Below are 22,050 nucleotides of genomic sequence, written 5' to 3' on the forward strand. Positions count from 1 at the left end.
AAAGAAAGGTTGTAATAAAAAGGCAATAAATGAAAAATGCATGTTACACACTGTGCTGTCTCTGTGTTATGGGTATATAAATAGGTAGAGATCTGTCTGCAATGAGGTGATGAGTAAAGTTTTAGCTCAGTAGTCTGCACAGTTGGTTATGATCAGGGGGACTCCAGTTCGAGACCCGGTGTGGGGACTTCCTTTGTAAGGTAGTTTATTAATGAGCACTTATTGTAACACTTTAATATTCTATAATCAAAAGCGTAATAAAAACAAAAACAAAAACAAAAACAGGTTTTTAAGCCTCTTTCCACCTTTATTTGAATTCAAATACAAATACAAATAATTTTGCTGCCTAAACAAATACAGATACAAATACAAATACAAATACTGGACCATCTGCACATCCCTAATACTGACTAACTAACTACATATGAGTGAAAGGAAATAAAATCAACTGAAATACAAAACCTTTCTGATTAAAGACATAAGATGAAACATTTTAAAATGAAAACACAGTTCTAATATGAAAATCAAGCTTAATGTCTAATAAGATATCTGCAACAGAGTAGTATTCTAACTTGCAGCCAGATATAGATGGTTAAGATACAGTGATTACTACCAGTAATGTAAAACACATTTTAACTTGAGGATGCTTAAGCAAAAACACAAATTTTCAGTTCTCAAGTAGATGCTACAACTAAGAACTGTTCAAAATTCACATGCTTTGGTATGAGTATTGTCTGCACATCCCTAATACTGACTAACTAACTACATATGAGTGAAAGGAAATAAAATCAACTGAAATACAAAACTTTTCTGATTAAAGACATAAGATGAAACATTTTAAAATGAAAACACATTTAAGATGAAACATTTTAAAATGAAAACACAGTTCTAATATGAAAATCAAGCTTAATGTCTAATAAGATATCTGCAACAGAGTAGTATTCTAACTTGCAGCCAGATATAGATGGTTAAGATACAGTGATTACTACCAGTAATGTAAAACACATTTTAACTTGAGGATACTTAAGCAAAAACACACATTTTCAGTTCTCAAGTAGATGCTACAACTAAGAACTGTTCAAAATTCACATGCTTTGGTATGAGTATTGTCTTACATTCCAAGAATTCAATCTGTTGTTACTTTTAAACAGTCAAAAGAATACACTGAATCAATCTTTAATGGGTAAATGTTATGATCAATGAAATGAAAACTGATTATATGAACTTGATATATAGACTTGAGTGTACAAAAACAATCACACAATTTTAGATTGACCGATCAGATATGTTAGTCACATGTTAGTTTACTCTCTACTCTGCACAGTTGTGAAGTCACAACTGAACACTTTCAGAATCAGAATCATCAGAGAAATAGGCTGTCATAATTGGATAGAATGCTTAGGATAGCAACATCTACAGTGCCTGAACTCACATTGTATCTAGCCATAAAGTTAACTGGCTTTGTGATACATTTCTTGACTATAGCAGACACACATGTGCAGATGATGAACAGAATCATAACTCCTATGACAAACAACACAATGCAGTGTATAATGGCTGACCCCCAAGGCCCAAGTGCTTCTAAAATACTACCAATCAGATCAAATCCATGGACTCTGTGTAATTCTGCTATGCCCTGTGCTGTGTCATGCACTAGGTCGGCTATGGCTGTGGATGCATCTGATATGTAAGTGAGCACTCTGTCCCTACCACAGTGCAGACCCCCCTTGTGAGGGTAAGATTAAAATCTGAAGCCATACGGTTCTGCAGAGCTATCTTTTTAGTTTCCAACATCTATTGGCCATTGCCATGAGGGTAACAAGACATCTGCGACACCCTGGAATCCTGGAGTTGTACTAAGTACGCTAGATAACATAGACCCTGCACTGGGCCAACAGGTACACATCCATATGCTTTAGTTCCACATACCATGTAAGCAAACTCAGGGATTGGAGTTGGTGTGGGTAACATTAACCTTAGCAACACTAGAACAATTACTGCGCCCAGATCTTGTGCATGCAAAGATAGAAATCTCATAGGCGTTGGGTAGGCAACATAGAAACAATACGGAGCTGAAGTTAGCTCATAAACATTCAACAGAGGAAATGGCATAAAACAGTCTCTAGTCTTCTCATTTGTACCTGCGGAGAACAAACAGTCGAGCAAAGTCACATTTATAAAATCCAGCGATATGACATTTCCCCAAGGAACCACTGTAGCTAAGGCATTTACTCTTAACAGAGGCGACGTTATAGTAGCTTCGCATCTGTCTGAGTCTGATCTGGAGAAGCAATTAGTCTGCAAGAACCAGCCTAATTGTATGTTAGAAATAACCTCTGTAAAGTGGGTGGAAACTGAGTACCTTATGTAATGCTGAGATAATACTGATTAACTTGAGACACCACAAAATCAACTGATTCTTTCTGTGTTTCTGAAAGAGAGTGAGTGCGATGACCTGGAAAATAACAACCTTGGTTAGTTTCATTGAACTCTTCACTCAAATCATACCAGTCAAACATGTTCCAGTCAGCTCTTGTAATAGAATAGGAACTAACATTGGTGAATGAGTTGAAGTTGGCAATTGTTGACAAATCCAACAGTCGGTTAGGTTTCTGTTACCAGCATAGTCTATCATCATTTGCATTGCTATGTTTGCAGTGTCATAGTAGCTGCGTTTCTTACGCTTGGAGCGGTCTTCTCTTGTTAGCCGACGAGTGTAGTTTTCTTCTGCCAAGTTCATTCTGTCCTTTATTGGTGCTAGAGCCCGAGTACCCTGGTTGGCAGATGTGTGTGAAGGAATAAAGAATTGGTTGTGTTGCGAGTATGTGAGCATGTGCGCTCTGACGATCTTCCCTCTTCGTCAATCTCGAACTCCTCATGGCCAACTAAGGCTTGGTACTCAGATAGCTCACTCATGCCATCGTCCTTGATGAGGAGTACCCATCCGCCTGTGTCAAGGAGGAGCACGGCTGTGTAGAAGAGTCTCTCCGACACCTTGAGGCATGGATCCATTCTGGCTTCCTTTCCATCTTTAGGGCGGTCCTTGTAGTTAGGAGCACCTGGTATGGACATTTCCACCTAGAAGACAGAGACACTTTTTCTAGTGATTTCACAAACGCGAAGTCTCCTGGTTTAGAAGAATGGATAGCCTCTTTCCCTGACTCCGGAAGCCTGTCAGCAACCTGCATATGAAACTTTCTCAAAATGTTGGTTAGGGTTAGCACATAATCAATCATAGATTCCTCTGTCCATTTCAGGGTCGCTCTGTGTGATGTCAGCAGCGGCTTGCACCTGTGGACATAGGTCTTCCCATCAACACTTAATGTGGACTTATCCCTGTTGTTTTGTTAGGTGTACTTCTGATGGAATACAGCACCAAAGGCAAAGCCTCTGACCATTTTAGACCTGTCTGCATGGTTTTGGTCAGCTTTCCCTTAATTATTCCATTCATTCTTTCCACCTGTTCTGAGCTTTGAGGGTGATAAGGGACATGCAACTTCCAATCTATCCCTAACAGTTTGTTCAGCTGCTGGGTAATTTTAAGATGTGAAAGGGGTCCCCCTATCACTGTTAATTCCCTGCGGAAGCCCAAATCTGGGAATTATTTCTCTCATTAGGCATTTTACCACTGTTGGTGTGTCCTCTTTTCTTGTGGGGAACTGAACCCACTTTGAGAACTGATAGATACTTGTATCCCTGGCTTGGAGGCATATGTACAAAGTCTATTTGCATATTTACAAAAGGTCCTGATGGTGGCGGTAGATGATCATGTCTTAATGCTTCTTTACCTTTGTTGTTTTGTAGGCATACTGTGCGTCTACCTACCAATGATTGTGTTACAGCAGTTATACCTGGGGCAAACCATTGAGTTTGCATCACATGATTCACCCCCCCTTTCCCGACATGCATTTGGCCATGAGCAACCTGGGCCAACACATGGAGGAGAGACTTAAGGCAAACTGGCCTACCATCAGGGTGGAGCCACAAGCCAGACTCCATTTGTCTACAACCCTCGCTTTCCCACATCATTTTCTCACAACCATCAGCGCAGGATTGGGCACCTGCTACATCATCTAGTGAGGTGAGTGGCAAAAGAACAGGAGGTTTCAAGGATGGGCACTGAAGCACCATAGAGGATGAAGTAAGCAACATGGTCTGCTAATGCGTTACCTTTAGAAACAGAGTCAGTACCACCTGTGTGTGCAGCACATTTCACAACAGCTAGACTATGGGGAAACAGAATAGCTTTCAACAGATAAGTAATGAGATCAGCATGGTGGATTGGTTTACCAGAAGATTTCAGGAAACCACTAAGTTTCCATAAAGCTCTGAAATCATGTGTGATGCCGAAAGCATAACGCAAATTGGTGTAGATAGTAGCTGTTTGGCCCTCAGCCAAAATACAAGCACATGTCAATGCATATAACTCTGCCTGCTGAGCTGAGGTTCCTGTGGGCAGAGCATAAGCTTCCAATACATTTTTCAGCCCCAGAGGCTGCCGCTTGTACAGGAGGCAGCTTAGAAGAATAGAAAACTACTGGGCGATAATAAGAACCATGTTTCTGAACCGAGATGCCTGAGGTGAAGCCGTTGGACTCATGTACATACAGATGAAAAGGCAGATTGTAATCAGGCAGTCCCAAAGCTGGTGCTGATGTGAGAGCATTCTTCAAGTCTCTGTATGCAGATGTCATGCTTTCAGTCCACTGAATTGGGTCAGCAGCTGAGTCCGGAGTAGCAGCACGAAGCACAGAGTCCATAGCAGTATAACCATGAATCCAGTGTCTGCAATAGTTGGTCATACCCAAGAAGGAGCACATTTCTGCTTTAGTGTGAGGAGGATGAATTGCAGTTAGCAGCTTGAGCCTTTCTGGTGAGAGGAGGTGGCAGCCATTTTCCAACAGGTAGCCCAAATAGGAGACCCTCCCTTGGCAAAACTGTAACTTAGCAAGTGATGCTCTGTGTCCTTTTTCAGCTAGACAGCTTAAAAGGATAATAGAGTCAGTTTTACAGCCCTCCTCTGAGGGGAAGGCCAACAGGAGGTCATCAGCATACTGGAGCAACATACTACCACCAGGAAATACAAGGTCATCAAGGTCTCTCTTTACTGCAGCAGCGTAAATAGAAGGAGAAAATCCCTGAGGAGCTCTAGTGAATGTGTATTGCTGACCCTCAAAGGTGAAAGCAAAAAGGTTTTTGCTTTCAGGGTGCAGTGGGATGGAGAAAAAGGCCGAACACAAATCCATAACTGTGTAATATTTAGAATTTGAGGGTAATGAGGCCAAAATAGGATTTACAATGGGCATGACAGCAACTACAATAGAGTTAATTGCTTTAAGGTCTTGTACGAAGCACCATTCTCCAGGTCTGCCTGCTTTTGGAATTGGGAGTATTGGTGTATTACAAGGACTAGAAGTAGGTATGAATACCCCTTGTTCTAGAAGTGAGTTCATCACAGGCTGAATTCCTTTAATTGCTTCCTGAGGTAAATGGTATTGCTTTATTCATGGCAAAATTACGTTTGGTTTTACAGTGACTCTGTGAGGAGGAGCTGAAGTTACAAAGCTGACATGATTTTTATGGAGAGCCCATAAAGTTGCAGGTACATCAGCTAACTCTAGGGGCGGCTGCAACTGCAATGTTGGATCAGGTGAAAGGCATTTAAGTGAAAATGGCAACGGCTGTGAGTCAGGCAGAGACAGCACCCACTTTGCGTGTGAAAGAGAATGTAAACAACCAAGAGCTGCTGAGAGTGTGTGTGTATTTTCCTGTGTGTATGCCTGAGCCTTATCAGCTAGTCTCTGCACCATGAGCGCCAAATCAGCATGTTGGAAAGAGGGAGAGAGAGCCAATGGAATGTGAGGAACAAGGGCGGAATTGTGAAACAGCCCCTGTTGGTCATTGGACAATTTCACAGCAGCAGCACAACCTTCAGGGCTGAAAAAAACATAAGAGGAGGCCTACAAGGAAGTGGGCTGTCCCAGAAAAGCTGGGACACCTGTCCTCCCACATTTATTACATTTATCCTTACACCTGTCTCTGCAAGCCCCGCCCTCTGCAGAGAGCTGGGCCATGTTGTGGACAGTTGAAGTTTTAGTGTTTTGGAATACGCCATTTTTATCTAAGTTTGCCAGTGTATGTCTCATGTCTGTAAATGACTTTTTCTGCCAATCTGGATCCCTAAACTTAATCAAGGTTGCAACATTGGGCGAAAGTCCGTTTAACAAAGTTTGTACTGTCAGGGGGTTACACTGCTTCATTTCAATGCATGCTTTCGCCTCCCACACTGTGTGTAACCTGTTAACAAACTCTGTCACAGTCCCTTTTGGCTGTTGATGACAAGCAGTCACAACACTGAAATCAGCCGTCTTTCTAGCACTTTTCTCTATGCTGTCTTTACACACAGCCAACCATGATTTTCATGAGTTTGGTAGCAGCCAGTCACCTTCAGTGGTGGCTATAGGCATATTGAAGTTATCTTTTACATTCACCCATTCACTTTTGTACGGTAACTGCAACAGTATCCCAGCATAATGCGCATCAGGGAGCGCATTATATGTTGTGCACCACATATGCAGCCACTCGTAAAAGGCTTTTGGTTTGAGCCAAGGAACTGGAGTAAGTTCAACTATTTCAGTTAATTTGCCTGGAGTCCAAGGTTTTAGGATTGCATGATTTCCTATCATTATTTTGGGGAAAGTGTTAACTGTTTTGATTTTAGCTGATCTCTTGCCAGTCATTCTACTGAACCTTTCCTTATTAACAGCTGTTTTCCTGCCTGTTGTTTCATTAACAGTTGTTTCTCTGCTTTTTTAGTCTGCTGGCAGCTGATTTTGTAGTAGATGTTACATTTTCATCTTATTCTCCCACTTCTTCCTCGTCCTCCTCTCCTTCTCCATCTTCCTCTTCTTCCTGCTCTCCCTCTCCTTCCCGTTCTGTTTGCTGTATTTGTTGTTTTAGTGCTTTTTGTGAGGCTTTATCATCTGTTTTCTTGCCTACAGTGTTGATAGGTTTAACTATTTTGGTTCTTACCTGTTGTTTAAGCTTGATTTGGTTGGTTGAGTTTTAACGCTCACTTGTTCACAAATTTCGTCAATTAGTGAGATTGAAGTCTCATCTCTCTTCGGTTTGGTCGATTTATTCTCTTGTGAGTTCTCTAGGGACCCAGGGAAGGACACATGTTTGCTTTTGGGAGTCTTTGGTTACTTTTTGCACATATACCAGTAATCCCAATCAGCAGCCCCTTTTTGTGATTTCATTATGTCAGTCATTATTTTTTGGTTTGGAGCTGAATGACCTGGCAATTGGTCATTCTCCATCAGTCCATGCATTTAGCTCATGTGTAAAAGGCAGCACGCAATATTCGCCTGCTTGCTGTGCCACTATGTCTGCGGGTGAGTCTGGCGGAATGAAATGTGCATCTTTGTTTACCTTTTCTCTTTCCCTACAGATTCGATCTATTTTAGCTTGCAGGTGTTTAGGAATTTGTGGACGTGTTATTTCAAGAACTTGTGCTTTAGTTTTATTAGACCCCATTTTAGCAACCCATCTTATTATTTACAGGACAGCAGCGAGGAATGAGGATCATAAGCCAAGAGATAGAAAGAAAAAGGTTTATACTTGCAGAACAGAAGAGAAGGGTGAGAGCAATAAACAGTATTAAGTGTGGTAGAATCGCGAGAGGTAGTTCCTGTAAATTAAGAGGCACACAGGGTAAGACAAAGAAAAGGAAAACAATTATTTTACTTGCCCAGTACCCATCTCTTTTGGTATCCTGCCGACAACGCCAAATCTGATAGGGAAAATCTTGTACTTGTTAAATAATTGTTGAAGAGAATCCACAAGCTCCAGATGATTCCTACTTGCATATATAAAGTTTATTGAAAACAAATATCTGAGCTCAGAGAAGCCTTTAGCACAGTGTACACATGGATGCAGTCATACCAAAAACTAAGCACAAACAGGAAAACAATCACTTCCTATAGAGTTGCTCAGGTCACGCCACCAAGGAGCAGAGAAACAAGGACACTTGGTGTCAGAATGAATTCTAATTGAAAAATAATGTGGGCAGCTGTTGTTGCCCATCCAAGTTTACCACCTTATCTCCCAGCCTGGCGCCGTGAAGCTAAAAAATCTCTTGTATGCGACCGTGGAGGACAAAGTGAGGCCCTGTAGATGAAAAGACTTAGCACATAAGTTGAACATTTCCATAAATTGAACATTGAACATCTCTCCTTCACAAATGAGCATTTTTTCTATCACAGGTGTCATCATAGAACTGCAAAGCAGGTGGTGCCAAATTCTTATATAGATGTAAGTCCTTCACAAACACAGGAATACATGCACTCTAATACTGTTTGCACCATGTCCAAGTGCAATGTGATCCTGAGCAGTGTAGTGAAGAGCATTTATAAATAGGCCTCAAGTGCATGAGAGACACTAGAGCAATAATCTGAGAATTACACCAGCTGTCATTGAAAAACCAACATAACCCACCCAGTAGGACCCAAACTAATACAAGATAAGCTGTCTGTTTTGGAAATGAAAGAGTTACCATGTGTTTTCTGCTTTGTACAACAATATCACAGGACACCAATTATATTTTGCAATAAATGAGATTTATGTTTTTGTTTGGGTTTGACAGTGTTTCTGTCTCATTGACTATGTTAACATGCACAAAATATTCCAGTTTTTGCCCTTATTCTGAAAAAGACAATATTCCTACTAAGCTGTTTACATTGCTAATGAAAAGGAATATTCCGCTAATATTTCCGTTTACATGCAGAGAGTTTTCAGGGTTTCCCTCTGCTCCAGTGGGAACAGGAATCACGAGATCTCCGCAGGCAGTGTAAACCAGCAAGGTGAAAAACATTAGTGAGCTGCTGCCTGATATTTATAAGTGATATTGATATGACTGATAAATTTATAGTTACAGGCATATCCAGTACCTAGGTTGTCTCATGATGTTTACTACACTGCTGAGTGTTTTTGGTGCATCACACCGAGTCGTCACCATCAGTCATGTCAGGATAATAACCAATCCCCTCCGTCCCCATCGTGGAGAAGGCTGTTTTTCCAACCTGCCTTGAACAGCTCTCAACTCTCCTCTCATTCTTCTCCTCTGTCTGCCTTCCTGCTCCAGCATATTTTATTTTGCCTGCAAAGGGGGGGTGTTACACAACCAGCCGTGCATCTCTATCCCAGCCTTGCAAACTGTTGGTTTGTTTAACCCAATTAAAAAAAAAAAAAAACAAGTATAACAATATTCAGCAAAACTTAAATGTGTTTCTCTTTTGACTTTGAACCTTTCTCAAAAGTTTTGACCTTTTTCTATCTTTTACCAATTGCAAAGCTCCTAACTAAAGCGCCCACACTCACATGCACACACTCACTCTGGAACTAAAATAAAATAGCTGCCTTTAAACCAAAAACAAAATGTTGCAGGCCTGAGTTGTTGCTTGGGAGCCTAGTGACCTAAAACAAATGGCTGCTTCACTTGCTAATGCAAGCTATCAAATAAAAATGCACGTGCAGTGGCTAGTTGTTACTCACAAATCCCTGAGTTGAAACATGGGCGAAGGATAAAGATCTGGGCGATGCATGACAAGGGGAGCACTGAGTGAGGTTACAGGCTAGGGGGCGACAACAGTCCAGACAAAGTGTTAGCTGAGCAGGAGACATCTACTCTTCCATAGAGTCAAAGGAGTGTTTCCTGGTCCTCAGTCTAACTAATGTACGTGACAGTTTTTCTCAGTCACTTAACTCATCCAAAAGCTCCTTTATTTCTCATGCCGAGTTCATCTTGTGCTTTAAAATAGTTGACAACATTAAAACATACTAGCAACACATAGTAACATTAGCTGCTACTAAAGTGAAATATGTGCTAATATAACTAGCACGCTAATGCGCTAATTGCGATTAGCATCTGTATTTTACACACATCGTGATGAAGCTATACAAAAAATACATACAGAGAGGTATTTACCCTCTGCAGGTTGCAACATGTCTGTTACCCATTGGAAAAACTCTGCATCCGCCAAAGTAATGAACATAAACACTCTCCAGCAGCATACAACTTTCAAATAGTTCCTCTGTTTGTCGTCTGACTAGCCTGTGGCTTTAATCTAGGGGTCTCCTTGACAAGAAGGAGATGACGACAACAATGAAACAGGGTTTCATCAGTTTGATACCGAAATCAAACAAAGACTCTCTATCAATAAACTGGAGACTGATCACACTCCTAAATGTGGATTATAAATTATTTGCACTTGTATGTGCTAGACGTTTAAAAAGAAATCTTGAAGAGATTATAAATGAAACCCAAACAGGCTTCATGGCAAATAGACATATAAGTCACAATATAAGATTGGTTTTAGATTTACTTGACTACTCAGAATATGTGGAGTCACAGGTGGTCATTGTAATTCTTCACTTTTATAAAAAATTTGATAAGGTGGAACATCATTTTATAAGATTTTAGATATATTTGGGTTTGGGGAAAACTTTATTTCAGTAGTGAAAATGTTATACAAAGACATCAATAGTAATTTAATGATTTATCCCAATACCTCCAAAAGATATCCTGTTAACAGATCAGTGTGTCAAGGCTTTCCAATTTCTCCTTTTCTGTTTCTAATTGTTGCAGACTTACTTTTGTTAAAGGTCTTAAACAGTCCCAATATAAATGGTCTAAATATGTTTCAGTTGGATATTCGAATTTCACAACTAGCAGATGATACAGTTTTGTTTCTGAAAGATAAACACCAAATTGAACCAACCATACAACTGATTAATGAATCTTCGAGAGCATCCGTGCTGCATCTTAACATAGGACAATGTGAAATTTTAAGCCTAACTGATACAGATGGGGAAAGCATATGCAACATTCCAGTGAAAAAAAATGTCAAATACTTAGGTATCTATGTAACTAAAGATATGTTAGCCAGACAACAACTTAACTTTCTTCTTAAAAAGGCAAAAAATGTTATTATGAAATATCTACTTATTTGTAATTTTAACATTACCAAATTGCCTTTAAAATGATGTTAATTTTATCAATAGGCCCTCCTAGCTTGGAAATTATGTTACATACATAACTTTTCCCCACACAAAACCATCATTTGGAATAATGGAGACATTACAAATCTATCTAGAAGCAAAATTGATTTGGTATTATTTATGTGAGTGATTTATTATGCTTATTGCTGATGATATTTATTGCTTAGTTATGAACAATTCCTGCGGCTGTGGCTCAGGAGGTAGAGCAGGTTGTCCACTAATTGGAAGATTGGTGGTTTGATTCCTGGCTCCTCTAGTCCACATGACGAAGTGTCCTTGGGCAAGATGCTGAACCTCAAATTGCTCCTAATGGCTGTGCCATCAGTGTATCAATGTGTGTGAATGGTTAGTTCCCTCTGATGGGCAAGTTGGGACCTTGTATGGAAGCCCCTGTATCCATTCAGTGTATGAATGTGTGTGAATGGGTGAATGTGACTCGTAGTGTAAAATCGCTTTGAGTGGCCAGAAGACTAGAAAGGCGCTATACAAGTACAGTCCATTTACTATTTCTTGTTAAATACTTTCCTGTAACAAGCAGAGAATTCAATTACGTAATCAAAGCTATTCCTTATGGTCTCACACATCCAATGAAGAGTCATCTTCAATATCAAGACGCACTAAGGATAGAACCCCTTTTGATGATAAATGTATTGACATTATGAATAATAAATGCAACAATAAACATATACGTTATACATTTTATGAAAGAAGGAAAATTACTGCCAGGAGAAAAGCTTTCTGGAACAACATTTTTATGGTTATTGATTGGCAGAGGGCATGGCTATTACCATTCAAATTCTGCATTGCCAATAAGATTAAAGAAGTACAAATTAAAATTTTACACAACATATATCCAACAAATCCATATTTCTCCAAGTTTTTAGATATTGAAAACATTTTTTGCAATGTAAAGATTTGTTTAGATTTTGTTTGTTCCACTTAACTGGTTTTAATGGAATACCTTTTAAAATTTTAAGATTATTTATGCATCTCTAGTCATTTACATTTGTCTAAACTGAAACATTTTCAGACTGGGCTAAAGTAGAAAAGTTGAACAGATTCTAAAAATTCATTATTCCACTGAAAGACAATTTTTCATGGAGGTCCTGAGGTTATAGTCTCTGTGACATCTGTCCTCAACCACATATTTTCTCTTAAAAAACGCTCTGAAGAAGGCTCTGTGCCAAAACGCGTAAGTGTTTTTTAATGTGATGTGAGCCAAATAAACACATGAAATGTCCTCCTTGACTAGGAAATTTGAGATGTGCTGCCTTTTTTTTTTTTTTTTTTTTACATTTTTGGAACATATTTTTTCCATATCCCCTCAGCAGTATCCCCCTCGACAATCACTGGCAGTGTGCTATTACAATGGGACTGTACATAAGTCATGTGTGGGTGGGGGAAGTCAACTGGTCTGATAGAACTGCTGTTAGGCTCTGAATGAGAGGAAGGACTTCATGGAAACAGAATAAATCATGTCGTTATATTTTGCACAGAACTAGCATTATGAATTATGACTAGAAAGACTTTCCCAAATCCTAAAGTTTAAACTTCAGCCACACTTGTAGTAGCTATAAATTGTGAGATCAACACGCTTTAGCTTCATCCAGCCACAAGCCTTCATCTGGGACATCATATGACAAATCAAAAAAAGACTTTTACCTGCAGTCTGAATGAAACCTGACTGTAATGCAGTATTTAAGGTCACACTCTCCACCTGTAACACAATCTTGGGATGATTCCAACTGACTAAACATCTAATGACAACTCTATCAGTCACCAAGGCTTCAGTATCTCTGAAGGTTTCTGTCCATCACAACAGATACAAACCTATCTGGCATAGATGGCTACACCATCAGCCATACATTGAGTTTGAGTTTTGACTCAAGAAACAGCCAACACTGTCCATTCAGCAACAGAAATAAATAAATTGTGTCAATAGAGATTAATGTGGTATGTTGAAAAAAATATTACATAATATCTTTTTGAGTTGATATCACCTTTAGAAAAAAAGTGGAGTAGCGAAGGAAAAAAAGCTGTTCTTTCATAAGCTGTGCATAAAGTAACTGCCATGACTCACCATCTCCTTTACAGCAATCCTAGCTGGACAATATCCCAGAGTGCCAATATACAAACACTTCCTTTATACCTTTTCATGTTTACTTAATGATTTTCTGGCAATGTATCTTGCACTTTGATAATACCTGTTGACTTCTATCTAGAGTATGTTGCGTTTGGCCTGTGTATGCTCTGTACTACATTTTTACTTTAGTTTTCTGTTTATGGTGGTGTGTTTTTAAAGTTTATCAAAAGCAAAGTTTTCAGTGTTATTGTGTCCTGTTTGTCTTTTTCCCAACCCCTCTTTCTCTCTCTTCCTCTGTCCAGGTGTATGGAGTGTTGGTGGACTGGAGGTGTCGACAGGGAAAGTTTCCTCAATTGAAGCAATGAATGGCTCCACAGTCCTGCTGCCCTGCACCTACTCCTCCTGTATTGGCATTAAAAACCTCTACTTCAACTGGCACTATAATGACAATGGAAGCATGATCAAGGTACAACGTACGCACACATGCCCGCACACACACACACACGCAAGCAGAAGCAACATGCATATACTGCACAAATGCACAAACACACAAATGTCCAATATTTTCATGTTATAGATTTATTTGCATATGCAGATATACCTGATAACTATTTCTGTGTACATGCATGTATATAGCTATGCGAGGCGGTGATTCCTGTCGAGGGCGTGGAGCCCAAGGTCAGTGTGTACCATGACCGTGTGGAGTTTGTTGGCTCCTCAAAGAGCAACAACATCTCCATCCTGCTGTGGAACATCACCTTTGAAGATGAGGGAGAATATATCTGTTTCGCCAGAAACCCAAAAGAGAAGAGCCGCAACCACAGTGCTATCTTCACTCTTATAGTGGTGGACCAAAGTATGTGACACATGCACACATTTGTATACACCTGGTACCCAACAATACCTAACTTTATCTAATCTAACCCTTTGACAGTGCTTATACCCTGAGACAGACAAAGAAGCTTTCTCTGCATCTCTCTGTGCTTTTCTTTCTCCCTACCGATGTATTTCCCTCTCTCCCTCTTTTCAGTGAAAGAGGTTGACAATACTTTGACAGTCATCATTGTCTCAGTGCTGGGCGGAGTCATTGGCTTAGTTATCATTGTCATGGTGATAAAGGCCTTGGTGGTTCACTTCCTGCTGAAAGATGATGAGAAAAAGTGAGTAGATCCCTGAAGATGGTGATAACAGAGTAAACTAAAAACATTGCTATATTGATTATATACAGTAATATGCTTGGTACAGAATAAATTACTTGCACCATTTGTGACTCTGACTCCCTTGTGTGGTGACCCACTAGTGTATTAGTTAATAACTTTTTGAAAAATTGGGATTATTTAATGTTCTTCTCTGCACTTCTGTTAAATGATCACAAAAAACAAATAGAGCAGATGGCAATACTGTCATATTGACAGTGGACAATATGGGCTGCAATAATATGACAATTAACCTCACTGAAGGGCTGCACCGTGGCACAGTGTTTAAGTAAAGGTCCTCAGTTCAAACCCAGTAGCTGGCTCAGGCCTTGTCATCTATCACATTATGTTCACATCAATGAACTTCTTTGACATGTGTTTCAGTAAAATAATTATTATTTTGAATTTATGTCTAACACAAGGTTATTATTTGGGGCACTGTGGGTAATGTGAAAGCCTTGCAGTTTATACAGCCTTTATCACTCTCATGTTTCTTCTTTTATGGGTGTACATTTTAACCTTTGGTTTCTCTATTCCCTGCAGTAAAGAGTGCCTGGTGAGCTCCTCAGGGAATGATAATACAGAAAATGGACTTTCAGGAGCCAAAGCTGACAACAAAGGGACACCAAAGGCATGAGCAAAATGCAAAGTATGTCTGTATGTTTGTATATATGTTAGACAAATGTACACGTTCAGAGAAAATGCTGTTATCGATGGACTGTTTTATCTTACTAGTGGCTAAACATGTAAATGTATATTTTAAATCATGCTTGAGATTTGAGAAGTGTGAAATGTGCATAGGCCTGGATCATTCTCACCTTCATGGCAGGCCATTTGTTACAGAGTACAGCCTCTGTTATCAAACTCTGCTCTCGATTTTACAAACACTTATTCTATAGATATCTATCCCTTATATGTTACACCTATTACCTAAGTTTGGAGGGAGAAATTTTCACAAAGCAGAACCTCAGTTGTCTTAAGCAATTTTTATACACCAAATTTCAAAAATAAACTGCCACTCTGAAATACATTTATCAGGCTCAAGTTAACAAGCTGCCTTTGATTCTTGGTTTGGAATTCATGTGGCCATAATCCACAGATCTGTGTCAAACTTGGACCCCGACAAACCTGATCAGTGGGAACACACTCACTCACTTTGATGCCATGATGGATTGCCATAATCCATGAACTGCCATGATGTCAACTGAAGAACAGCACAAACTGCTGAAATGGTTCTCCTTGACCCCCACTTAAGACTAAAGCAAATCCGCATGTAAACCCAAACTAGAGGACCTTTCAACAAGGGTTTTGTTTACAAGTATAAGCAAACAGTTTTTTGGTAATTTAATTAAAACAGGTATATGTACATATACACACATATACACACACACACACACAGACACACACACACACACACACACACACACACATATATTTTAACAGTGCATGTAAAATGGCATTTTAACATTTAAGGATTAGGTACCAAGTAGTACACTTTACTCCTGAATGAACATTTTTTAAATACAGTTTACTGATCTTGTGAGTAACAGCAAACCATATGTTGGTTTGCAAGAGGTCTTTAAAGCCTATTTTTTCCTGACTTTTGTCCTGATGTTACTATCAACCTTAACTACTGCCATTCTGAACTTCAACTTGCATGTTTACTGCTGGGTCCAGGTTTGACATGCTGTGAGGGTGATCAACTACAACAAACTAAACAGATTTTTGATCAACTACTGGCTGGTTAAGGCTGACAACTGGGCTTTCTAAGGTGACTGAATGATCCAGTTCTGCACAGTTTTTATTGTTTTGCTTTAGATGAAACACAGGTGCCTGTTCTGCTTCTACTCCCTCCGCTGGTGGGAGGATAAAAACACAGAAAAAAACAAAAAAAAAAACAACCCTAACCCTCATCAAAGACAATCCCCAGACTACCCAGCTCCCTATAGAAAAGAATGAACTTAATCATGCTGCTTCTGACTAATAACCAATGCATTTTTAGCATGTGCGCATTTTATATAACATCATATAAGTATATGTTGTCTAGAACCACAATGCAGGAACATTTCTGTGTGTCTGGTCCCATTTAACCCTTCACATCAACCTCAACTGAATGAAGCTCTGTCAATACTTGATGAGCACCTCCCAACACTGCTACAAGTTTTCATACCCCTTTAACTGTGTCATGGTGACTGAAAGGTGACTCTTGTTTTAGAGTAATGGCCTTCTAGTATTTATGGGGAAGGAAGGGTGAAAGACATTTTACACTAACTCAACTGCAACTTTTAAGTACCTTTAAATTTGAATCATACAGTTGAACAACTCTGGTAGGAGTTTGAGATGTAGGCACTTTGCTCAATGGCACATCAGCAGGATATACTGTAAGAGGGGAGAGCAACATATGCAGTTTTTCGGATAGCAGTTCACTTCCATATTTCAACACTTGTATGCAGCCTCTAACTGCCTACCTTCAAAATACAAATTTGCTGTGATAACCTTAGGAAAACACTTAAACAATCCAGTACAAATACAGTACATGTATTTGTAATTGTGCCAAGATAGTACAAACAAGTCCATTGATACTGCCTCAGTAATACAGGTACCACAGCATTGGGACAGATCACTGCAAAAGAATGTAAAGACTCCGTCAGGGAATACATGTTAAATATTGTCCAAAAAATGTATTTTAATTTATTACAAAAATTCTATTCAATATGTTATTACTAAATGAATGTGTGGGTATCTCAATAAGCCAGTGGTTCAGTTTTCTTGGCCCACTGTCTTCTTCTGTGTGACTCTACAACCAGCCAATACTTTTAGTGTTTTGCTCAGTTCAAAATTCAAATTAGCCTACAACTACTAGCTAAAACTGTATCTAAAAACTTTGGGCACTGAAGATTGTAAGAAGTTTGTTTGTTTCTGAATAGAACTGGTGTCTTAGCACTAAAACTGTGTTGTTTTTATTAAAGGGGGGAGCTGGGAGTTGTTCAGAGTAAATTAACAAAAAAGTAAAAATAGAAATGTAAATGGTAGAATGTGCTCATATTATATAACTTGTAACATTTAAGAAGTAATCACATTTTCTTTAAAAGAGGAAAAATATTCAAAAGTCTTTATAATATCACTTCTTTATTTCATCCTGAGAAGCCAACAGGGATGAACTTAGTGCTACGATGTCCATTAGAAACTAGACCCTGCATGTGACTCTTAGTACAAGAGGTCACTTATGTGAAGCTGGCAGACATGACCTGTCACACCCTCACACATAGCTTGAATAGCTATGACAGCTGAAAGCTGCACACAAACACACGCACATACACACACGCCTACACGTGTACTCATATACTAAGAGCCACTTTAATACCAGAGTGTAGTACACTGGCCTTGCATACAAACAATACAGCACTTTACCACTGTTCAGAGTGGCTGCACAAAACAGGAAATCATGGAAGTCATCATTATTTTATAATATATTATGAAGGTTATCCAAAAACATGTTCACGTTGTGTTTGTCAAGTTTGACTGAGTACTGGACAACAACACTGCGTCAAAATGGTTATAGCATTGTCTGACATCATGTTGTCTCACCGTAAAAGTGGAACTCTGTGGCATGATTTCATTTTATTTTTCTAACTGTTCACTTCTGTCAGCCTGCTGCTCTCTCATGATGGAGTGTATTTCCCTTCTTGCTTTCAATGGAAGCAGTAAGACAGACAACAGATTATGCAATAACCTGTTATAAGGCACTTTATAGGTGTGTCTGGACTGGCTGTGATGGAAACTCTGCCTGTCCAAGGCATTGGTCATTGTACCAATGTATGTATCTACACTGTACTAATGTATCTCAGTTGGACTAATGTATTGACATTCAGTTCATATATCTACATTAGACAGATTTATCTGCATTGGATCAATATATATTAGCTCCCATTTAGGCTTGGCATAAAATTCCCTGAGTAGATGGAAGATATATCAAGAAGAGCTAGACCTCCAAGTTACATTATAAAACAGCTCTGACCTCTCCCTTTCACTGACCAAGGACAACTCTACGATAAATTTCTGATAACCCACATCTGTAATGGAATGTTCAAACCTATCCTAATATGAATAAACCCTGAGTTATGTAACCAGGGACACAATCTAAAAGGCTTAAAGACAGCAATATTCTTATAAATTTTTGAAAACTGAACACAAGTTCTCAGTCAGGGCTGGTTATGGGAAATTTATGAAAATGTCCTAATGTTCTTGTGTACATAGTGGCCCATATGCACCTAGTTATTTCATGAAACTTGTATATACGTAGACTGAATCTTGATTTAGTATGATTTAATCACACTTCAATTACATTAAATAGTATGATAGAAGCCACAGAGACTGACTGAAATCTGACTGCATTTACACACCTACAAAATGCCATTCAAGAGAACCAAGGTCCTTTGTTGTTTCTCCTTTCATAAATGTATAGTATTGTTCTGTTTACTATAACAGCAACCCTTGTTGCAGCCATAGCAAACATTGTTACTGTGTCATCATATATGTACCTACATTTTGCCATTTTTTCTTTGGAGTGGATCCTGGTAGTCAACATTGTTTGATGTTATGCATTGAGAGGACTTTTTGGTTGTCATGAGTGGCTTTGAGAGATGGATGCATTAACACTTGAATTCCATCCGGATATAATACATCTCAGACATGTGTGTAAATTCGTTCAGGGAATCAGATTTTAATCAATATACAGATACACTGTAATGCAGATATTTCAGAAGGATGAAACAACCCGGTGTAAATTGTGCCACTTCAATTGAAAATTGCCTGTTTCAATTGGAATTTTATTGCTGGGTGTAAATGGGATCAAGACAGATCTATCTCCATGGAACTGAAGTAGTGATTGATTTGTGATGTACTATTGTGAGAAAACTGTAATAACTGCTAACATTGTAACTATCTGTGCAGTGTTAGAAGTATCCTTGTTGTGTTGTAAAACTGTGAATGTTATGGACATAAGGAAGCACTACACACACGCACACACACACACACACACACACACACACACACACACACACACACACACACACACACACACACACACAAATATTCCTTGTCTAATCAGTCATGTGCAGATCCCTCTGTAAAGGGAACATACATCCAAAGTCTTCCTGTAGGGAAAAGCAATATTGTAGAGTCAACCTTTCTTTTAGTGTACTTTCCCTACCCCATACCTTTACTCATGATATAGCATAACAAATAGGTGGTTTCATGTAGGGACAGTGATGCATAACTCACCAACAAGTCTGTTTGTGGCCACAGTTCCCATTGTTTTGTCCCCATTCATTTTTCTATGATCTCTGACTTGATTTTTATATTCTCTGGAGTTCAACCTGCCATTAACAGAGTCAGGAGGCTTCCTCTCCTCTCTGACTTGCTCTGTCAATATACATCTTATCCCTGAAGTGAAACAACAACAGAAAACAGTTATGTGAGGAAGATGTAAAAATGCTGTTCTGTTTTGATGAAGACCAGGTTTATGCTTGCCACATAAAATAATACGATCTGATGTAATGTATAAAAGCAGTTTTGATCTAGATGTTGCCTTCATACAGTACCCCCATGAAATAGTACAGGGTTCTGAAACCACCAAAAGCACTGGCTGCTTTATTTTAACATTTATCAACATGATTTTTGTTTTCTCACATAAGCCCCTGTATAGATTCTGACCAGGCTTGTCTCAATACGAAAAGTATCTGTCATAAACATTACATGAGGCTTGAGGTGGGTTAACTGGTTGCTGTGATTGCTGCAGTACCGAGTTAGTATATACAGTGAAGGATGTTCCTCTGCAGTGGTGCAATACAGCACAGTAAATGCAGTGTGACTGCCACCCAGTGGTAAATGCCTGTCACATTAAATAATCTTCCCTCTAGTTGAAGCTTATGAAACACATTATTTCAACATGCACTTATTGCATTTTGTTCCAAACTGAAATGACTGCATGATGAAAAAAAAAAAGTCAGTTAAAACTAGAGCAGACTGCAACTGAGTGATAAAATAATTGCTAGAATTTTCACAGTTAAAATATATGCGTATACATGGTGTTGAAATTGTTGCTAGTTGTTTTAGACAGTGCTCCTTGTTAGATCGTTTATAAATACACGTCATTTTAATCCCTGTACCCATTGGGTATTTTATCTACATTTAATAAGGGGTTGTGCGTATGTGTAAGTTTACACTAAATCTATTAGGAAAAGGATACATGCAACAATTTGTACAAACATGGATCTTTTATCAAATCACTCCCAAATGACAGTTATAGTGAGCATTAAATAGTTACAGAGAGTTACAGTTGTAGTGTTATTGTAACATTATTCACTAAAATAAAGTCTTGGGAGTTCTGATTGACCACTATGATTCCTTAGAGTTAGTATTGTTCTTACTGCCAGAGCGGCTGAAACTCATACTGCCAATCCAGGAGTCTCATGTCTGCTGTTGTTACAACATTATTACAATGACACACAACTCATATAGTACACTTACACCACTAAAATATGTTGTATTACTATTTACTGTTGTATTAATGGCATTTCAGTACTAAATTGTATATGATATTGCTCTGTACTACTTCTGTATTTCTAGCAGCTGAAACTCACACTGCCAAGCCAAGAGTCTGACGTCTGCTCTCTGCTTCCCACATTCCACTTAGATCAATAGATCAAATCACTGATCATATGCCGGTGTAGTTCAGCAGAAAAGTTACCTTCACTGCAATTCTGACCCAAGGGGATGATAAATGAAATGCGATGAAAAAGGAGCAATATGTTCTTATTTTGGCACAAACACAACGGTTTTCATTGTGAGAATTTTGACATGATGAACATTTATATCTAAAGCTATCCAAGGCCACTGACATTATTCAAATTATAGTGTTTTATATTAACAACGTACAAGCGAAAATTCCAATATTTTGCCTAAGTCAGCATAGTCCATTCAACACATGCACACAAGTAAAACAAATCTGCAACCCCAGCTTTCTTGGATCAACTTTCTTCTGAATGTTCAGCTGTTTGTCTGTGTTTGTGACCATGTTGCTCATGCTCCCTTGATGACTATGCACCTCAAACTTTTGACTTGTTAAAAAAAAATACATAATGGAAATAAAATGTTGGTTGAAATTCCCAGAGCACTGTTGAGTCTCTCTCTTTCTTTATCCAACTTTAGAGAATGTTACTTCATCCATTCAACTCAAAAGCTGATTAAGAGTGCAAGCACTTTATTTGAAATAGATATTTTCTGTACGTGTTATATTGATAAATGGATACAGTATATGACTTTAAAAATAAGCTACAGGGAAACAGACAAAGAAGAAATTGATATTGGTTGACACAAATATTGTAGAGTACCAATCAATACTTGCACCATAATGATTCTTACTAGGAAAATAACCCAAACATTTGATTGAGATGTTTTGAGTTACACTGGCCATTTAATTGAATTGGCAATAATTCAATGTTATTTGATTCCTGAAAATTTGATTTAGCTTGTCAAAAATCACAACTGTTCCCTAGCGGTTTGTAGTAGCCAAGCTAGTTCCACCATCCTATTAACTCACATCAGTTACATTGAGCAATCAGCTTAATTCTTTCCATCTGTTGCTAGATGGCCAAATGTGTTCTTATGGGGAATACAGCACATGGAAGAACAGCCAAATGCTCAAAAATA

General features: G+C 38.8%; 1 protein-coding gene across 1 annotated transcript in view; it reads left to right on the forward strand.

The window, feature by feature from the left end:
- The window catches only part of LOC137185913 (sodium channel subunit beta-4-like), a 31,586-nt gene extending 10,075 nt beyond the window's left edge, over positions 1-21,511 (forward strand). The window contains exons 2-5 of the mRNA XM_067594434.1: positions 13,444-13,607; positions 13,778-13,997; positions 14,172-14,301; positions 14,881-21,511. Of these exons, the coding sequence (XP_067450535.1) occupies positions 13,444-13,607; positions 13,778-13,997; positions 14,172-14,301; positions 14,881-14,974 (608 nt within the window). The 3' untranslated portion in view covers positions 14,975-21,511. The remainder of the gene's footprint in view (positions 1-13,443; positions 13,608-13,777; positions 13,998-14,171; positions 14,302-14,880) is intronic.
- The last annotated feature ends 539 nt before the right edge of the window (positions 21,512-22,050 follow it).

This window comes from Thunnus thynnus, chromosome 7 (genome assembly GCF_963924715.1).
Source record: "Thunnus thynnus chromosome 7, fThuThy2.1, whole genome shotgun sequence".
NCBI lineage: Eukaryota > Metazoa > Chordata > Actinopteri > Scombriformes > Scombridae > Thunnus > Thunnus thynnus.